Consider the following 21,694-nt stretch of genomic DNA (forward strand, 5'->3'; position numbering starts at 1 on the left):
TTTACCAGGCTTAACAAATATGCCCCTCTGTGTGGCGCTATGGAATATGTGTGCGCTATATAAATAACTGTTTACATTTTTATTTGACCGCTTTCATTGCACCCTCACCTTGATTTCTCCTCCAAGCCTCATATTCCCTAAAACTGATTTTACCAAGCAAAAACAGCAATATGAGCACCAGCGAGGACTCAGCGACTCCAATCTGAGCACAATCATAAATATAAATGCATTCAAAACCATTTCCAGGGGGGTCGGCGCAGTTGGGGCTGTTTGTGTGTAGGCAGCCCCCATCATTCAGGGCTGGGAAGGTAATTGTGAAAGGAGGGGCTCGCAGGGAGATGTGAATGCCAGTGATTAGCTGTGGGGCTTTTCTCTATCCACCTTCTTTTTGTATAATTGGCCGTCTGACTGCTTTCTTCCCTCTTTTCCACTTGCTGAGATCAAGTGTTGAGGAGGGAGCAGCTGGAAGTCTCGCTGGCTGGGGAGGACCCGGACTGGAGGAGGCAAATGAGAACATCTGAAGGAATTTGAACTTTACTTTTTTTTACAGGACTTAACACTCAAAAAAAAAATTACTTTATTTCCAATGATTTTACAGGTGAGTTTTGTCTTTCTAGCACTAAAAAGTAATTCCTTAACAAGTCCTTAAATATTTTTATTATCAGTGTTTTGCGGGCCAGGATTTGTATTTCGCACAAGTGTAGCTTAATATACCGTTATTTGTAGGTTATTTTCTTCCTTGTCCTAATATTATTTATCTCTTTTGTTAATAAGGCAAAAAATTATGCTGCGGCTGTTGAGTATTATCTAATGCATTTAGTAATCTACAATAAGAGACAGGTCGACCATAAGGCAATGTAGGCTCTTGCCTAAGGTCCTGTGGAGAATAAGGGGCTCCGATACTCTAATATGATTTTATGAGTTTTTTATGTGTTTTGAATGATTTAATGTGGCATGCAGAGGGCTCTAAACCAGACTTGGGGCCAAATGTAACACGGTGTGAAAATCAGAAAGTAAGATTGAGGGAGATTTTTTTTTTTTAAAGCGGCAATCATTTATACTGAAAAACCAGGTTGATTTTGCCATGTAAATTATTGCCGCTTTAAAAAAAAATGGGAAAACTCTTCCCAAAATCTTTCACTTCCAGATTCTCACACCCTATTACATTTGGCTCTCTGTCTGCAGTATTCAGTATCATAAGTGTTTCCTGAAGTAGACAATCGGGGGTATATTTCTTAAGAGGTTGCCTATAGCAACCAATCAATCAGATTCTACTTATCAATTATCTAAAACCTTCTGGGAAATAAAAGCTAGTATCTGTTTGGTTTACTATGGTCAACATCTTCAGTTTTTAAAATCTGTACCTTAGTAAATATACCCCTAAATTAACTACATTTTTAAACCTGACTTTCTCACTACATTATTAATGCTGTGTAATCCAGTACAGATTAGTACTATAGGTATCCCTGATTCTGTGGTTGTCCCTATTTTACGGGGACTTTTAAACTTTTTTTAAAGGTGTCTTTAGTAGTTTTTTTTTGTGGCTGACAGCATCACATTAACCAGATGCATAGTTTGCCTTCTCTTACCCTGGAGGTAGTTTCCAGTATCTGATCGTGTTATGTTACAATGTATAATTAATTGCAATAATGCTTTTCTTATGGATCTAAATGAATTTTCTCTTTTTATTCTGAATGTACACTGTGAACAGCTTAGTAGAAAGTACTACTGTACTGGTTCTTGTTCTGTGTATATTGGATGTATTTCTCGGTGCCTGTAGATGAATTATTCTCTGTTTACTACGGCTTCCAAAAAACATTTTTCATATCCTGTGTGCATACTATAAATAATTATTATTTTATTATTATTATGATTAGGATGCATGTACTAACAGCTGCACGGTACCACGTCTTTTGGTGTTTATATAATAATCTCGAGCCCATGACATTTTCTGATTATGTATGTAAGGACAATTATATACCAGTGCCATTCCTATAGGGTGTATTTTCTGTTTTAATCTGGGAGTGTTGTATAATGCTGGTGTCTGGGTTGGCTCACACCCCACTTAAAGCTCCATAGACATTTGCATTATACAGTAACTATTGTCACATTAATCATTATTAGATGCTTAGTACATGTCAGTCCGGGAAATTAGATGCGAATGCCGACAGCTGAACACCCAGTACTAACATTCAGCTTAATTGGCCAAAAACACCACAAAACTTAGTTTTTCTACTTGAATTACATCAGTATATCATAGCCTGAATGGAAAATATGGAATCTATAGTGTAATGCAAATCCTGATGCAGAGTTGCCCCATGAAGTGGGAGGCCCAGTGCAACTGTCCCGACTGCCTTACCCACAGCTGCTACCAGATTAGATACAACTGTATTTATCTAAGGGCACTGTGTTGGGCTTTATGATATTTAAACTAATACTAGCGGGTGCATTTGTATGAGCCCTGCAAAATATCTACATGAGTAATATACAGATCAAACACTTTGTGGCATGTATTGTGCAGGGAAACCACCAGGGGAGTGGACTTAAATTGTTCGCAAACCCTCAGTTTGCACAGGCTGGGCTCCTGCAAATAATCTTATCTGGATATTATGCCCACGTACAATGCCTGGTTTGTGGTGCTCTCACCTGTACTTAGTGGGAATTATCTGCTGACATCTAGGGGTTAAGGGTAGCAGAGGTTAATATCCCAGGCATACTATCTGCTGGCTTGGGTGAGATCTGAGAACTGCTCCACCTGAAGAAAGGATTAGTCATCTGTCAAAAATTCCTCTCTAAAGGTGTTTTGGCCTCAAGCTATGAATATAGGAATCCACTCGTTAGTGTGTGTTGAAGATGAATGCTTGGAAGCTTCTCCTCCCTGCATGTATCCCTTGTGTGTGTGTGTGATGCACTGTAGTCACTAGGCTGATGTCTAAGGGACAATCTAGGGACCGGGAATAAATCATTACACATCATATTAAGCTGTAATTCCCCAAACTCCCAGGAGGGGACTGTCTAACCTCTATCTACTGATCGTCTGCATGGCATGGCTTACCGCAAAGTGGTTTGGAAGCTGTGTGGGTAGCAATTTTATTAGGTTCTCTAAAGACCCGGGACCTGGGCCCGTAACCACATGACACTCACAGCCGCAAAGTTATAGTTTACATTAAGGGGTGTATTTACTAAGATGGGCGTTCTAGTGAAGATGGGATGTTGCAATGGGCAATTAGATTATATCTGTGATCTTATAGAAGGTGCTAAATAAATAACAAGTTGATTCCGATTGGTTGCTATGAGCAACAGCCCATCTTCCATAGAAATCTTAAACAGCAAGATTCTGGATGCAACTTCTCAGAAATGTGCGTATTCTCCAACATCAAGCAATTCATGTATAATAATTTATTTATTTATTAACAGTTTCTTATATAGCGCATACATATTCCGCAGCGCTGTACAGAGAATATTTGAACATTCACATCAGTCCCTGCCCCAGTGGAGCTTACAATCTATATTCCCTACCACATATACATGCACACAGACATTCTAGGGTTAATTTTGTTGGGAGCCAGTTAGCCTACCTGCATATTTTTGGATTGTGGGAGGAAACCGGTGTACCCTGAGGAAACCCACGCAAGTACGGGGAGAATATACAAACTCCGCACAGTTATAATCATGGTGGGAATCAAACTCATAGGGCGAGATTTACTAAAGGGAAAATGCCGTAAAACCCCCGTTTTACGGCATTTTCCTATGTATCAATCCCCGTCCGCCCTGTTTTCGCAAGGCTGGGTATCGCCACCCCCTGGGTGGCGATACCCTATAGAAGCCTATGGGCTTCTTTCGCCTCCCGCCGTACGACGTCCGCGCGCCCCCCCCTCCCATCCTCCAAAATATCCTTCCCCCCCTGGTGTGACAGCCGGGAGGACATCCGGCTTCAGGGGGGAGGAGGAGACGCAGGGGGATGCTGCCAGCCGCCGGGAGGTGACGGAGACCCCCGCAGCCCACATCACAGGTATCGCGGGGGTCTCCGTCACCGCAACCCGATGCTGGCCGCATATGTTAGTACATATGGTGGGAATCGAACCCATGACCTCAGCGCTGTGAGGCAGTAATGCTAACCGCTACACCATCCATACTGCCCCGTAATGACGAGAAATGCAGCAATGCTGGAACCGTAGACTAGTGTGTGATACATCCCTACCCAGGGGATCCATCTTAAGGTACGGCCAATTCTATACGCCAACTTTGCCCTGTCCTTAGTGCTGAAAGAGATAATCAGGGATATTGTTGGTCATTCCGGGTGTACTGTACATAGCACCAAAGCCGCCAGGAACCTGACAAGTACAGATTAGTAAAATGTCTAGTGAAGTATAGTATACCATTAATGAAAAAAGTTACACAACCATCTCTGTAATTGGATACTGTTGACCGTGCATGTCAGGATAACAGATGGATACGGTGGGACCGTGCATGTCAGGATAACAGATGGATACGGTGGGACCGTGCATGAAGGGTTAGCAGATGTCACTCAAAATACGTCCACAGTGAACGTATTATGTACACATAAGATAAACGTGTTGATGCATGAGTTGTGTGTAATACAGATGTGTGTATAACACCATAATCTAATACAGAGACGTGTGTATAACAACATAATCTAATACAGAGGTGTGTGTATAACACCATAATCTAATATAGAGACGTGTGTATAACACCATAATCTAATACAGAGGTGTGTGTATAACACCATAATCTAATACAGAGACGTGTGTATAACACCATAATCTTCACACATCAGTTAGACAAGAGCCTTCTCTAGGCTGCTCAGCCCCTCACTTCCGATTGGCTCCCATGCAAAACTTTTCACAATTTGATCTATACAGCCTCTGTCATCTACAGACACTGGGATTTACTAAGATTCCCCAGTAATTCTGTCAGGATCTCTCAGATATCACCCACTTTGACCCACGGCATTCCCACCGACATTTATTTATTTCAGTTTCTTATATAGCGCAGCAGATTCCGTTGCGCTTTACAATAGTAAATGACCCCTTCCAATCAGTATCTAGGGGCATATTTGTTAATTATCTGATTTTACACCTGATTTGTATAATTCAGCAATGTTGTTCAATGTTATTATTAAGGATTGCCGTCATTAAATAAAACATTTGGAGATTACTTTACCTAAGGGGCCGTCCGGGGTACTGCGCATGGGCGGCCATCAGGCTATTCATGTGCCAGCACTCATTGCCGGGTAGTTGGGGACAGTGGCGTATGGTGTGGACAGTGATTGGTGAGGCACTGCCGGGGGATCTGCGAGCCCTGGCTGCAGGGCCGGGGGATGTGCAGCCTAGGCTAGTGCAGGTGTGACTGGGGAGAGCTGTGACCCTGGGGCTGTGGCGGACCATGCAGCTGATCCAGCAGATCAGCACTATCTCCTTCCCCAAGCTGAGAGGATCTGATACCCAATCACATCTGCTTCAATGACAGGGACGTGTATTCATATGGCCAGAAAGCACATCCCTGTCACTGAGGCACTTCTATAGGTGCCTCTTATATAGCTTTTTAATGTGCTTTTACAGCCTGCAGCTTGGGCCCACCCCCTGTTTCTGGGCCTTTTACATTGACAGCTGGAGGCACTGCTCTCTGTGCCTCCGAAACCATAAAAAAAAAAAAAAATGATGAGGTAAAAATGATAGCATAATATAAAGCAGGCATGTCCAACGTTGGCCCTCCAGATGTTGTGAGACTACACATCCCAGCATGCTTTGCAATAGTTTTAGCATTCTCTAATAGCAAAACTATGGCAAAGCATGCTGGGATGTGTAGTTTCACAACATCTGGAGGGCCAACGTTGGACATGCCTGATATAAAGCATGTACTTATGACACATAATATGTTTATTGTGTTAATCATTAATGACAGGGGAGGCACTGCCTCCCCTGACTGCATGTCTCTGGTTAGGGTGTTACCAACCAGAGCCTTGCACACTTGGAAAATTTACACAAGCATTAGGTCAACAATGGCTAGATCGACAGTCAAAAGGTTGACATGAGCTTTTCATGGTTACCCCCGACTGTCGACATGGACACCGCCAAAGTGTACCACTATCCTCACCATGCTTCCGACTCGGTGCCTCACTACACTCGGCAACTATTCTATTGTCCCTCCAAGCCCTAGTGGATGGTAGGGCATGAAATACCGCCGGTCGGCACATGTCAGCAGTTGACCTAATGTTTGTGTCGACCTTACCCATGTCTACCTATTTCATGTGTGGGCCTAAGCCGAGTCAACCTTCAGTGGTCGAACCAAAGCATGTCACCCTAATATGGGTCTAATGACTATATACCGTCAGTTTTGACAGGCTTATAACTAGTGGCATTAATAATTGTCCCTATGGACACCGTACCTGATGTATCCTGCCCAATAAGCACTAAGTTAATACATGTCAGCCTGTATAATCTCTGCCTGGTCTGTGTTTGTGGTTAGCTTCTGGCATCACTGGTGGTGTCCTAGTCGCTTGGCCCAATTTCTGATTGGCAGGATCGCTGTCCAATTAACATGCCAATGCCGGGGTTGGGATCATTCGGTCTACAGCAACTAGGTCGACAAGCATTGGGTCGACACCACTAGGTCGACAGACAGCAAGGTTGACATGGGACAAGTTCGACATGGGTCTAGGTCGACATGGGTGTATTTACTGCGGACCCCCCCCCCCCGCCGAGGGACAGAACACGGGAGATGGGGGGGATATGCGGGAGGATTGCCACCCTTTCCGGGGGACCAGGAGGGGGACCCGGTTTCCGGGACCCTCCAGGCCATTCCGGGAGGGTAGGCAACCCTGGTTTAGGGTGAAAAAAGACATACGTCCATCAAGTTCAATTTTTTTATTTTTATTTTTTATTTTATATTAGTACCCATTAGAAAATGTGGTCCAGATATTATCCCCAGTGATATTATCTGGTTAAGCTTTAATATCTATTATTACTTGTGTCTGCCGACACCACCTCTTCTGGAAGAGAATTCCATACTTTAACTGGCCTCACATGAAAAAAAGCCTTTCCTTCTGAGGGTACCGAATCGTTTCTTCCTGAAGTCTGAGCACATGCCTGCATGTCTTATACAGGGTTGCCTACCCTCCCGGAAAGGCCAGGAGGCTTCCAAAAATCAGGTCCCCCTCCCGGCCCCCCGGAATGGTGGGCAACCCTCCCGGATACCGGCCCTCCACCGCGGCAGCAGTAATTTCCCGCGATTCGCGGCTTTTCAGGGGGAGGGGACGGGGCTAAAGATGCAAATCGCGTCAATTTAGCCCCGCCCCCCTTCCTCAAAGACCTGCCAATTGCAGGATCTGCCGCACTGGGGGCAGGGCTTAATGACATATACATCATACTATCTTTTTGTAGAGTATTTCAGAAAAATTCAAGCTGGGATCTGATTGGTTGCCATGGGCAACACATCCAAGTTTTCTTTGTTAATACAATGTATCTAACCCCAGTTCTCAGCCAATCACACAAAAAAGGCAGATCAGTAAATTGGTTGCTATGGGTTACATCACATCATACTTGCTTACCCTCCCAGAATGACCGGGAGGATCCAGAAAATCGGACCCACCTCCCGGCACCCAGGGAAGGTGGGCAAGTCTCCCGGAGCCTCTGCGCCCCCTTCCTCGCTGATGATTCACAGGTCTGCAGTGAGGGGGTGGAGCTAAATGACAAATAGTATAGATTTGCATAATTTAGGCCCCACCCCCTCACCATGGACCAGGATGCCATGCCTTGGGACCATGCCTATATAGCAGATGTATTATGCCTGGTGAAGTGATAAAGTGGAAGCTGATAACGCACCAACCAATCAGCTCCTGTCATTTGTCAAACCCAGCCTGTAACATGACAGTTAGGATCTGGCTGGTGAGTTATAACCTTCTGGTTAAAGGGCATCATGGTGTGTGACGGAACGTGTAAGGGGCATTACGGTGTGCAAAATCCAAAATAGAATTGAAGCAAGGGTTAAAAAAAAAATCATGATAAGGCAATTTAAGGGGCGGGGCTGTGGGCAGGTCAAGGGGCAGGCTGTGGGCGGGGCAAGGGGCGGGCCAATGTCCAGGAATCTCTCAACACAAAGGTGGCAACCCTACTTTGACCTGAGCAGCACTGTTGGCACAGTGGTTAGTTACTGTCTCTCAGCACTGAGGTCATTACTTCCTGACCAAGGCACTATCTGTACGTATAGGATGTACAGGAGTTGTATGACATGGATGTATCTACCTCTTCTGTCACTGGTTACACACCTCTAGGTAGCTACACCCCTAGCAACCTAATAAGCAATGTCCTTATCATCCAGACACTACTAGATAACTATGAGAAACGTCCCAGTCTTCGTAACTCCCTGGGAATGTCACACATTTTCCGGAGTCCCACGGCATTCCGGAAGAGTTCTGCACACTCATTCACCCCGCCCACTTCTGAGGCCAATTTGTCTTATCACAGCCACACCCCCTCATATATGAAGCCATGATTCGTAGCATTGTTTCTTGTGGGTGGGGCCAGATGATGTGATTTGGCAGGTCCGCCCCTGTAGGAAGAATCTGAATATATTTTTATTTTGTAAACACAGCAAATTCCTGGGAAGAACCTGCTGCGATTCAGCGAATGAATGGGGCATAACACACACACTTGGGGGCTGATTCAGCCGTGCTTGCAGAGATTTTGGAGAAGTAGTTAAGGTTTACAGGGGGTGACGCAGCATTGGACGTGACTGTTTTGTGGATGTATCTAGCTTATATTTCCGTATTAAGCAGCCCCATCAAACGGCATGCCTCCCGCCGCCGCCTGAATCCCCTCGCTACACTGCAAGCAGATGTGTATTCTTACACATTTGCTCGCTGCAGGTGGGGCAGATGTAACATGTGCAGAGAGCTGCCCTTTGCGATAATAACTGCATATGTTAGTACATATGCAATTAGTAGAATTGCGATTTGTGGCGGGATGTACCGCAGTGGCTTGGTACATCCCGCACCGCATCTGCCCCATAATATGTTTGTAAAAGGTATGGGGCATATCGCAGAGTAGAACTTGTGCCAGTTTGTTTGCGGAAATTGTGCAGTGTCCATGTCTTCAATGACAACGCAGGCCTATGCCACATATCTGACTTCTTACAACTGGGGAAGCGCAGTGGAGGAGGGAGGAGCAACGTTGGAGCACCGCAAGGGTGTGATCAGGCATCTGTCACGTGACTTATGGAGGCCAGTAGAAACAGGCCTGGGAGGAGCATATTTTGCACCTGTTGCTGGCGGGTGAAAATACACGATGACTTGACGTAAACCAGGCTCTACATACAGATGGCACTACAAACAGCAAAATAAAACAGTACAGATTCCCAGTCAAGTTGCCTAGTCGGTACCTGATTCCCAGCTCTCACCTGCACACCGAACTTGGGCTTTTTTAGTTCCAGATCCTGCAAAAAAAAAAAAATACAAAAGTTTTTAAAGAAAAGTAAAAACAAATAAATTACTATGTTCATAATAAAGAATTTTTCCCTCAGTCAACCCCGATTGGAGATACCATTAGCTATCGAAGTACTTCATCGACCACCGGGACAGTGCCCGATATATCAGCCTCCGTATTGCAGGAGGTCCCCGGTAAAGCCCCTCACCGGCTATAGGGGGAGATTCTCTAAAGCCAAAATGCGGTAAAAACCCGGTTATCGGGGGTTTTACCGCATTTCTGTATTCTCTATTGCCCCTCCGCAGTAATAAGCAGATCCAATAAACGTGTTACATGCATCATTTATGTATTTTCAGACCTGCTGATTGGATCCCAGTGGGCACAATGAGGGCGCATCACAACCTGCAGACGGTGGTCTTCCTGTCTGTCCTAGCGGTGACCATCTTTCTGTCCAGTGTGGGGCAGAGCCAAGGTAATCTTCAGGACTTGTGGTCTATCTGGTGTGCAGATGTGAAACGCGTTAGTCGCAGTGTTCTGATAGAATGGTTCTCCCAACGCAATGCTAAATACATATTATACTGTGCTGCTTATACTGAATTTAACATTTATCCCCTACAGCCAGTCACAGCGGATATGGATCCAACCTGAATGTGACCCTTCGTATAATCATCACACTGTTAATGCTGCTGTTTTGTTACCTTTATAATACAATTTTTCCCATTTGTTGTTTTCTAATACATGTGATTTCTTCCAGTGTTGTAATGCCAGAATTCATTTCCTCATTATCGTGTGATGTTATTGTTACATTTAGTTGTTTGGAATGGCAGTTGGGGGCATTTGGTGTGTGTTTAATCTGATGGCGCCACAGATGTTTCATCTACTAAGCAGTGCAGTATATAAGCATCTGTGGACTCTCATATTCAGACGTGCGGATGAACACTTGGGAAGATCTTTGTCGCAGACAGGTTATCAAGAACAGATGCCCACCTTGGAATTAGGCCCATTACGTACTTGCAGCTGAATTATAGGAGTTTCCCAGCCAGGCACAGGCTGCTGCTTGGAAAGATGGAAAGAAGAATTAATTTTATAAGGGGACTGCATTTGGGCTGGGCTGGAATACGTGCCAAAGAATACAAGCCTTGGGGTTCCGAAGATTTACACAGCTAATCCTAATATATGGCCCCTATCTCTACAAATAATATCACTTTACCTAAGATACCCTTGGTGGGGTTTTTACATCTACAGGTAAATTGCACGTTATATTTATTTTGCAGGACTGAGATAATGGGATGCACACAAAAAAAAAATATGCAGAAGTTTAATGTAGCTGATGGATTTGAATCAGGCAGGTTTTCGCACGCCTCAATCCCCCTTTTACAGCAAATCAGTCCAAGAATGTTTTTTAAAGACACCGGTTTATTGCTGCTCTAAGCTGAGGTGTTGCAGACTAGGCGGATTTATATTTTCATTGGGTGAGGTCTTATTTCCTAGTTGGCAGAAGTGTAATATAGATCTCTGTGTGACGGACGCATATGGTAAAGTGCTACCGCCACACTTCAATAGAGGGTTAGACGACCAATCACCCATCGCCCAGCAGCTACTGTTGGAATGGGAGATTCGGGACTGTTCCCAGGAACCTCGCTCATACTGCGTCATTGGAGGTTCTAGTTCTACAGAGGTCAAAGGGTCAATTCAATTAGGAGCCAGTTGGGTCCTAAGAGCCATTTTCACACCAAATTTGCCCAGCGAACTGCATTAGTGATCCAATCCCAAAATCAAAATATATCAATATATATATTGTAAGGTAAAAATGTTGGGACGGGGCGTGGATCCTCCCACTGGATGATTATGCATCTGGAGGGGTTGAAATAGTATTATATGACCAAAAATGACATAAGTTTTCAGGTGAATTTCTGTAAAAAGCAGAATCATTGGTTAAATGATGTGGGACATGTATATAGAGGTGTAATGATGTGGGACGTGTGTAGAGGTTTAATGATGTGGGACATGTGTGTAGAGGTGTAATGATGTGGGACATGTATGTAGAGGTGTAATGATGTGGGACATGTATGTAGAGGTAAAATAATGTGGGACATGTATGTATAGGTGTAATGATATGAGACATGTATGTAGAGTTGTAATGATATGGGACATGTATGTAATGGAGTAATGATATGAGACTTATATGTAGAGTTGTAATGATATGGACCATGTATGTAATGGTGTAATCATATGGGACATGTATGTAATGGTGTAATAATGTGGTAAATGTATGTAGAAGTGTAATGATATGGGACATGTATGTAATGGTGTAATGATATAAGACATGTATGTAGAGTTTTAATGATATGGGACATTTATGTAATGGTGTAATGGTATGCGACATGTATGTAATAGTGTAATGATAAGAGGTATGTATGTTAATGTGATATGATATGGGACATGTATGTAATGGTGTAATGATAAGAGGTATGTATGTTAATGTGTAATGATGGGGGACATGTATGTAATACTGTAATGATAAGAGGTATGTATGTAATACTGTAATGATAAGAGGTATGTATGTAATAGTGTAATGATAAGAGGTATGTATGTAACAGTGTAATGATAAGAGGTATGCATGTAACAGTGTAATGATATGGGACATGCATGTAACAGTGTAATGATATGGGACATGTATGTTGAGGTGTTGTATGGATGGGGGAGGAATTTTAGAACTTGCCGATGCAAATTAAGTGTTTTTGTGACTGAAATATCACGTTACACACATGTTCCAGTATTCCAAAAAGCTGTACAGACTTTAATATGCTGGAAAACTCCCGCTGGCTGTCATGTTTCCACCCTAATTATTACTGCACAAATCAGCCATGTGGGACCTTATTAGACCCTCCCGTACTTTCCTGGCCATTACTCGCCCTCTATACTGCCCTGCTATCTCAGGGGTCCAGGGTGATGTCCCCACGTTATCACGTCCTTCTCTCAGATTGCCTTGTATAGATAGGAAAGTTTCTCGCTGGTTATGACATTTTGCAGGTGTGCGCATATCTCACATCAAATTATTTCGGTACTTATGTAGTAGACGGGCGCCCACTAAGCAATTTGCTTAGTGGGCTATTCTGCGTAGGAAAATCACATTGCATCACATGGGCCATTTTAAGGGCCGCGCGATGCAATGCGATATTCCTATGTAATTTATTCACTGCTATCTTAGCTCCGGGGGATCGCATCGCACCTCCCGCAAAATCGCATGCAATTTGATAGGGTGTACGATGCCATTACATTAGCTATACAATAATATCATTGTATGACATACAATGAGGTTTTAGGCACTCCCCCACTTTCCACGCCACCCTGAAGCGTGGTGAGCGCAGCGAAACGCGTCCTCCGACCTTTTTATGCCCCCACTATCCACGTCGACGTGGAGTTGAGTTAATATAGTGTGGCGAGCCCCACGAGGGGACGCGGAATACATGTAAAGTAATCCGCGTCCCCTCGCGGGGCTCGCTGAGTTCGCCTCACTGTGCTCGCCACACTATATAAAATCAACTCCACGCCGACGTGGATAGTGGGGGTATGAAAATGGATGGAGGACGCGTTCCGCCGCCACTCACCATGCTTCGGGGTGGCGTGGATAGTGTGTGGGGGGTGCCTAAAACCTCATTGTATGTCATACAATGATATTATTGTATAGCTAATGTAATGGCATTGCACACCCTACAAAATCGCATGCGATCGCATGCCATTTTGCAGGAGGTGCGATGCGATGCAATCCCCCGGGGCATACAGAGCAGTGAATAAATTACATAGGAAAATCGCATCGCATCGCATGGCCCTTAAAATGGCCCATGCGATGCGATTTTCCTAAGTTACCGTACGTATGCAAATTGGGTGCCCGTCTACTACATAAGTACCATTATTTCCTGCATGCAGAACAAGAACGTATGTTGAGAACCGGACTCTTCATGGGCGAGATGTACTAAGCCTTCCAAAGTGATAAATGGAGAGTGATAAATCTCCAACCAGTCAGCTCCTACCTGTCATTTTCAAGCACAGCCTGTGGCATGGCAGTTAGGAGCAGATTGGCTGGTTGCTTATCGTTCTTTATTTTATCACTTTTCAAGCTTAGTACATCTGGACCAAAGTGTGAAACGAGGAATTGGAGAACAATTATTAAAGAGACAGAGAACTAATTGAGCTTACACATGTTCCCCAAGATGACGTTCCCGTAGGTTCTCTGAGGTGACTGAGCAGCACCAGGAATCTCACGGACGTATTATTACAAGTACTAAATCATGCGGATCTTGGCTCTAAGTGCTCCTTCCAGTACAGACAGGTTCCATGAATGGGATGATTAATAGACAAAGGCAAATTAATCTGCCCCATTCAGCAGGGAAGACATACGGGCATTAGAACAATGATTATGTGCCACACAAGAGGACATTACACCCAATAAGCATCTCTCAAAGACAATCCCATGCAGCCTATTAGGCGACGGGTCTCTCTCCTGCTTCAGTTTATTTCATTTCAATCCCCATTCAATGTTTTGCATTGCCCTACTCACCAAGATGGCCACTGGCATTATCTAATGTTTGTCATTATCTATCCTATCTTTTTGCCCTGACAACCTCTCTCTCCACTTCAATTTATCCTTAGTGCTGCTGCTGCCTAAACCATCTTTTTCTCCAAACTTACCATGTCTGCGTCTCCTCTTTTACTAGCCCTACACTGGCCACCCTTACCCTACCCTATCCATTTCAAGCTTCTCACACTCACAAAGCCCTCATCCACTCACACCCACCCTCTATGCTTCACAAATGGCTCTCCTGCCAACTGGTTACTTGCTTCCTCCCACTCCTACCTTCAAGATTTTGACCGTTGTGCTCCTTATCTCTGAAACTCTCAACCTCTCGCTATCAGACTATCCACCTCTTTACAAACCTTTAAACAGGCTCTCAAAACCCAGTTCATCAAACCCAGCTACAGATGGAGCGCCTCTCAGCCAGCGCCGGAGCTCGCCAGATTGCCCCGCTTGCGAGATGGCGCTCCATCACGGCGGGGGACGCAAACCCTGCCCGTCTCCGTTTCAGGGAGAAGAGCAGGGTTAGGGGAGGGAGCGGGGAGCTGTATCTCTCATCCTAATCTTCTGTATTTTCTCACTTCTACCCCTTCTAGATCACCCCTGTCTGCCCCTCCCCTTTAGAATGTAAGCTCCCACGAGCAAGGCCCTCTCTACTCATGTGCTTTTTTCCGCTGGACTTTAGAGCTTTGTCTAGAGATTTTTACTCCATATTCCTTTCTGTGGCACCTATGCCCAGGCTTCTGCCACCCTAATAAGTATTCCAGCAGTGTCTGGCTGTCCCCTGGTGCAACAATCTTTATTTTCCATGTACTTATCCAACATTGCCTTGTGCAGCAAGTCGTTGTTTTCTTGTGTTTGCTCATTTATATATTGATAGGCGCTGCGGAACCCTTGTGGCGCCATATAAATAGACAATAATTATTATTAGCGAGGGCGTATGGCAGCGGGAATGGGGCTCGCCCATCGGAAATCCCAGCAACCTGGACGCGGCCCACAGTCTTTATCCTTGAAAATAACAGTAATATTTTTTCATTTTCTTTTCCGCCATGTAAACAATAATTTTTTTTCAGATTTTCCAGCAACTCTATTTGTACATGTCAGACATCTGCGTCAGCGTAACCATCAGTTCCTTTACCTGTCACAGGTTACGCCGGCATCTGAGTGTTACTATATATGTCAATTGCATCTCCCCTAACTCCAATCTCTCCTCACGTTACTAATCCCGCAAGCTTCCTATTTCTGCACAATGCGTTCCGCAGCGTGGCTGGGTGGCTGCCAATCATGTTGAGACCTGACTCTAAATACCTGAGCTTCCACTGGAGAGCAGATACATCTATATATCTATATGGTGCAGAAAGCTCTCGTTCTGGGATTGTCGGGATATCTCAACAAATGTATTCATCTTATCTGCTTGAAATAGATCCAGCACCTGTGACAAATGTCATTATTTATTTATTCTATCATTTTTAAAATTAATAATTTAAATTTTCGTTTATTTATTTAAAATTATATATAATTATTTATTTAAAATGCTCACAAGGTACAATGCATAGGTTAAACATGTTAATAATCCAACTAGCTGTTCTTGAACTACACATCCCAGCATGCCCTGCTACAGTTTTGATTTTTAGTCATGCTAAAACTGATGCATGGCATGCTGGGACATGTAGTTCAACAACAGCTGGGGTGTCAAGGTTAGCCATCACTGGGCTAAGGGAAGAGAACCGGGCCAAGTATTTTTTTTTTTTATTTTTTTTTTATTGTGAGGGGTATAAACAATTCAATCTATATTCTCATTCAATGTTATTTCTATTCATTTTAATTTATTTTATTTTATTTTTTTACCGCAAGAAATAAGCTTTTGTTCCACAGCCACTAAGTGCCCATTGACATAAAAAGAATTCCGCACAGGTTGGTGACTCCAGAGAGTAATCCCACATTTATTTTCTTTGTAGATTTATGTTTTAGCTGTATGTATGTATTTGTGCCAAACCAGTTTTTACATAACTAGTTTCATATTGCTATAATTAACAATAAAAAAAAACACATTTATTACTACTGCGTTACTAGTATGCCAACGTTTGGTGTCTAAATTGATATCTGAATTATTATTATTATTTTTACATGTATTCATAAGTCTTAACTTGTGAATACAGTAGTTACAGTAGGAGGCCCATTCAGCCAATGTGCTAGTTATGGGAAACTGTTGGCGCATGTTTTTGTAGTCTATATAAATTCAACCGTAGTACTGTGTTTACCGACCGTGTCTTTCTTTGTACATACAGGTGGATTGTGTAACTTGTTATGGTCTTCGGTTTGTTCTTTGTTGGTGATGGTTATTTCTTTCTTGTGATAGCTGTATAATTCCTTTATGGTTTATTAGCAGATTATTATATTTCACCAATTCATGCATTTTGTAGCTTGTTTAAAAAAAAAAAATCTTTGTGAAAATGATTTAATTGATGCCTAGTTTTGATGGGATTTGCAGGCCATTTATAGTGTTTTCTTCTGTTCTGTTAGTAATTTAGGTACTCTTTACTTAGTTGGGCGCCAGCGATTGAAATCGCGGTCGTCGGGGGTAAAAATCGCGGTCATCGCGGGCATCGCGGGTAAATCGTGATGCCCGCGATGACCGCGATTTTCCCATAGGGAAGAATGTTAAAAAGGCTGATTGACCGCGATTTTACTGTTAAATGCCTCAATGGACCCGATTTGGCCATAGGAATCAATGTTAAATGGGCCACAGAGCCCAAATTTGCACAATTGACCCTTAAATGTCCCCCCCAATTTTTAACGCCACCCCACGATCCACGCCAACCCGAAGCGTGGCGAGCGCAGCGAGCCCGCGAGGGGCGGCGGTACGCGTCCTCCGACCTTTTCATGCCCTACTATCCACTAGGGCGTGGAGTGAGAATATAATAGTGTGGCGAGCGCAGCGAGCCACCGAGCCCGAAGCGTGGCGAGCGCAGCGAGCCCCGCGAGGGGACGCGGATACCTTCACAGGTAGACGCGTCCCCTCGCGGGCTTCACAGGTGTCGGCGTCGCCACGGACACCTGTGAAGCCCGCGAGGGGACGCGTATAACTGTGAAGGTATCCGCGTCCCCTCGCGGGGCTCGCTGCGCTCGCCACGCTTCGGGCTCGGTGGCTCGCTGCGCTCGCCACACTATTATATTCTCACTCCACGCCCTAGTGGATAGTAGGGCATGAAAAGGTCGGAGGACGCGTACCGCCGCCCCTCGCGGGCTCGCTGCGCTCGCCACGCTTCGGGTTGGCGTGGATCGTGGGGTGGCGTTAAAAATTGGGGGGGGGGACATTTAAGGGTTAATGGGCTCTGTGGCCCATTTAACATTGATTCCTATGGCCAAATCGGGTCCATTGAGCCATTTAACAGTAATATCGGGTCCATCGCGCCTTTTAACATTGATTCCTATGGTAAATCGGGAGCATCGCGTCGCGGGCATCGCGGGTACATTTATGGACGGCCGCGACGCGACCGACACGATTTCCATGTTTAACATGGGTTTCAATGGGAAATCGCGGGCATCGCGTCGGTCGCGTCGCGGGCAGACATAAATGTACCCGCGATGACCGCGACGGGCGCCCATCTAGGTAAAGAGTACCGTAATTTATTACTAAACTAAATCATCACCAAACTAATATATCAATAAACCCATTTACAGAATGTTAAGCATTTCTCCCCATCTAATAGACTGAACTTGCTAGACTCTTCAGTGGAGTTCCCCGCAAACAGAATTTTGTATTTAACAAATGGCGTACAGTCAGTATTTAAAGCATGGGAAAAATGTAGATGTAGAAAAGAGTGGTCGTCAGTTTCTACCCCCCCCCCCCCCCCCCCCCAAAAAAAAAGACAAAAGAGAAAACAAACATATCTATTGGATATACAAAAAAAAAAAAATGCATTGGCCAAAAAAGGTTAAACGGTACTTATATGTTAGTTGGGCGCCCACTAAGCTATTTGCTTAGTTTTCCGCTGCGCTCGCCACGCTTCGGGCTCGGTGGCTCGTTGCGATCGCCACACTATATGAAATCAACTCCATGCCGACATGGATAGTGGGGGTATGAGCGTACTAACTATAGTGGGCGCCCAACTAACATATAAGTACCGGTTAAACAATAAAGACCTTTAGTGAAAAGTGTACATAATGTTACATTGCAAAAAAAAATGTTTCATAAACTTTAGTTAGGGTTTTTCCCAATGGAAAAAGTGTTATTAAATAAAGGCAAAATGTGCAAAGTATATCTTTTTAATAACTCCTGTGGTATACCGGACGGGTATGAATCATTGAGTAGACAGCAGGGTGGTCAACAAGCATAAGGTCGACATGCATTTAGGTCGACATGCATTAAGGTTGACATGCAGGAAGGTCAACGTGAATGTGGGTCAACATGGTTATTAGGTCGACACAAGCATTAGTTTGACATGAGAAAGGTCGGCAGTCAAAAGTCAAAAAAATTGTCCTGAATTTCTACACAGTCGACATGGACACTGAAACGTTGCACCACGCCCCCTTTTGGCACGGTGCCTCGCTGAGCTCAGGCACACTGTTTTATTCTCCCACCACGCCCTAGTGGACGGTAGGGTATAAAATACAGTATTTCGGCACATGCCGGCTCCAAAAAAAAACCATGTCGACCTTGAAAAACCCCTTTTGACGATCGACCTAATGACCTAATGACCCTGTCGACCTTACCCATGTCGCCCTACAGTCATGTCGACCTTAATGCATGTCCAGTGGCGTAGCTACGTTTTGGGTGCCCCCCCGCCGTTCGGGGGGGCGCCCCCCCCGTCGCCGCCCCGCCAAGCACCCCTACCCCGCCGCCCATGCAAACCCCCCCTCAATCCCCACAGTGACAGCCTTACCTATCGCGCTGGTCCCGGCGGCTCCGTTCTTCTGCTGAGGACCACCAGAAAATGGCCGCCCCCATACAGCAGACAGTTTCAGAGAACTATATGGGGGCGGCCATTTTGTGGTGGTCCTCAGCAGAAGAACGGAGCCGCCGGGACCAGCGCGATAGGTAAGTCTGCAGGGGATTGAGGGGGGGTTTAACTATAGAACCGCAGCCCCCGGCGCCCCCACATGCACAGCCGCCCCCCCCCCCCCCCTGCGGTGGCGGGGGCTGCGGGGCTATAGTTACGCCGCTGTGCATGTCGACCTAAAGGTGTTGACCTAATGCTTGTCTACCATCCTGCTGTAGACCCAGTGACCGTATCCCTAACTGACAATAACAGGTTATTATACCTGTCAGGGACAAACTTGCTTCTGTCCCTTATCTTGAATGCACACTGATCCTGATTGGCTAGGCATTCCGTCTGCACACGCCATGACTGTTTGATCTTGCAGTTGGAGTAATGGAGACTATGGAGCTTCATTAGCACGCGGCTCTCTAGAAATACCCGGCTGGGGGCTATTAATAATGGAGTATTTCCTCCAGCAATCGGCACAACTTGATGAACCCGATAAATGCTAAAAGCCAAGTTACAGCTCACCTGACGTTCCTGCAGCCAGAGCTGCTGATGTTTCGTGTTGGATCTTGCCCAGGATAAGCTTGTACGTGACCCGTAACAATACTCCAGATCTATATATTAAATGATTAATCATTAGTTTCTACAACATTAACTTTATGGAATGAACGGTGTAAACACACACACACGTCTATGGCCCTTATTATGGTTCACTCGAAAAGCAAATGCCTTCTTAGATGGACAAAACCATGTGCACTGCAGGTGGGGCAGATGTAACTTGTGCAGAGAGAGTTAGATTTGGGTGAGGTTTTTACCTCAAGTGAGATCTATATTGCAGCGTAAAAATAATGCAGTCAGTATTTTCCCTGCACAGAAACAAAATAACTCACCCAAATCTAATTCTCTCTGCACGTGTTACATCTGCCCCCCTGCAGTGCACATGGTTTTGTCCATTTGAGAAGGAATTTGCCTTTGAGAGTGAACCAGAATAAGGGCCTAAATGGCCGAACTGAACTGTATCCTCAGACCATTAAATGAACTCTTATCAAATATATAAATGCAGGAAAGGCAAAGCAATAATTAGCATAAAGTAAACAAGAACACACATACCGGCGGCAGACAACCGTTATAGTGGATGTTTTTTTTTTGTATTTTAATGAAAGGGGTTTTTTTGTTTTTGTTTTTCGTTACAAACTTGCAATAAATGTCTTACAATCTCCATTAGTTCTGTGTTCTCAGTGTTGCCTGTTAATGTTCTTCTAACCTCTAACATGACTTGTCTTGTCCTAATGTAAGATCATCTGTAACTGGTATGTCATGCGGGGAAATGATCTATGTTGGTTGGTTGGTTTTGGTGTAATAATGGGACTTATATTGCACAAAGTGTGGGCTGTAAAGGTAATGAGAATGTCCTAACGTATGTCTGAGTTCTCTGGGATATGGGTTACATTGTCTAACGTCTTGTCTCGTCTGCTTTGCAGTGACCCCGCCAACCAAATTAAGATTCCATGTGGTATCACAGGACAGTGTCCAGATTTCGTGGAAAACATCCAAAGATAAGATAAAAGGATATAAGCTGCTTGTGACACCCAAATCAGGTAAATAAAGACAGACAGTTGTTACTATGGTAACCAGACATTGTGGGACTTTAGAGTAGGGATGAGCATCAATGTTTCAAAGATTATTGATGGTCTATGTCCAATGTTGAATACTTTTGCCTTCCATGGGGGACAACCAAATGGTTTCCCACCATTCATGACGCAGAGGCAAGAATTTTTTTTTACAATGTGCCAGGACACAAATCTTAGCTCCGCCTCCACACTCCTGCAAAGCTCCACCCACCCAGCTCTTATTGGCCAACATCCTACTATGTTGTAAAGCAGGGTTACCGTCGATGGGAAAAACCATCTATGGTGCCCTTGCAGATGGTTTCTCACCATAGGGGATACGCATCAATGGTATCATCATTTGATGCTTCCTTTTATATGTATTTGTTAGCCCATATTGTTGGATGTTTTGTCTCCTATATGGCGGTGGCCATTTTGTTTAGGACATTGTATACAGATACACTCATCTGCAGCTGCAAAGGTGTCTGTCTGGGCACAGGACAGATCTCCCGGCAGCCCTCTCTATCTATCTATCTATCTATCTATCGCTGTCCTTTCAAAAGGACTCTTGGATTCCAACATAAAGGCTTAGTTAATGTCAGTTATGGTGGTCTAGATCTGCGCTAGACCTACAATGATCTCAGAGACATTGAGTTGAGACCCTGTAGGGTCATTTTACTAAAGTTTAAAAGTCCACTCGACTTGAGTTTTGAGCTGCAACAAGGGACAAGTGGGCCTTATTCTAGTTCACTATTTCTGACAAAATCCTTCTTAGATGGACAAAACCATGTGTACTGCAGGGGGGCAGATGTAAAATGTGCAGAGAGAATTAGATTTGGGTGAGTTATTTTGATTCTGTGCAGGGTAAATACTGACTGCTTTATTTTTACACTGCAATATAGATCTCACTTTGAAGTAAAACCCCACCCAAATCTATCTCTCTCTGCACAAGTAACATCTGCCCCACCTGCAGTGCACATGGTTTTGTCCATCTAAGAAGGATTTTGTCAGAAAGAGTGAACTAGAATAAGGCCCTGTGTCCAGTGAGAATGTCAACAATCCCAATCAACGTGGAAATGA

The 21,694-nt window shown here is 44.4% G+C and overlaps 1 protein-coding gene across 1 annotated transcript in view; it reads left to right on the plus strand.

Moving 5' to 3' along the window:
- Positions 1 to 447: 447 nt before the first annotated feature.
- The window catches only part of COL14A1 (collagen type XIV alpha 1 chain), a 150,845-nt gene continuing 129,598 nt past the window's right edge, over positions 448 to 21,694 (plus strand). Inside the window, exons 1-3 of the mRNA XM_083186746.1 lie at positions 448 to 598; positions 9,800 to 9,915; positions 20,489 to 20,605. Coding sequence (XP_083042872.1) covers positions 9,828 to 9,915; positions 20,489 to 20,605 — 205 coding nt within the window. The 5' untranslated portion in view covers positions 448 to 598; positions 9,800 to 9,827. The remainder of the gene's footprint in view (positions 599 to 9,799; positions 9,916 to 20,488; positions 20,606 to 21,694) is intronic.

Source organism: Crinia signifera, chromosome 5 (genome assembly GCF_055691185.1).
Source record: "Crinia signifera chromosome 5, ASM5569118v1, whole genome shotgun sequence".
NCBI classification, from domain to species: Eukaryota; Metazoa; Chordata; class Amphibia; order Anura; family Myobatrachidae; genus Crinia; species Crinia signifera.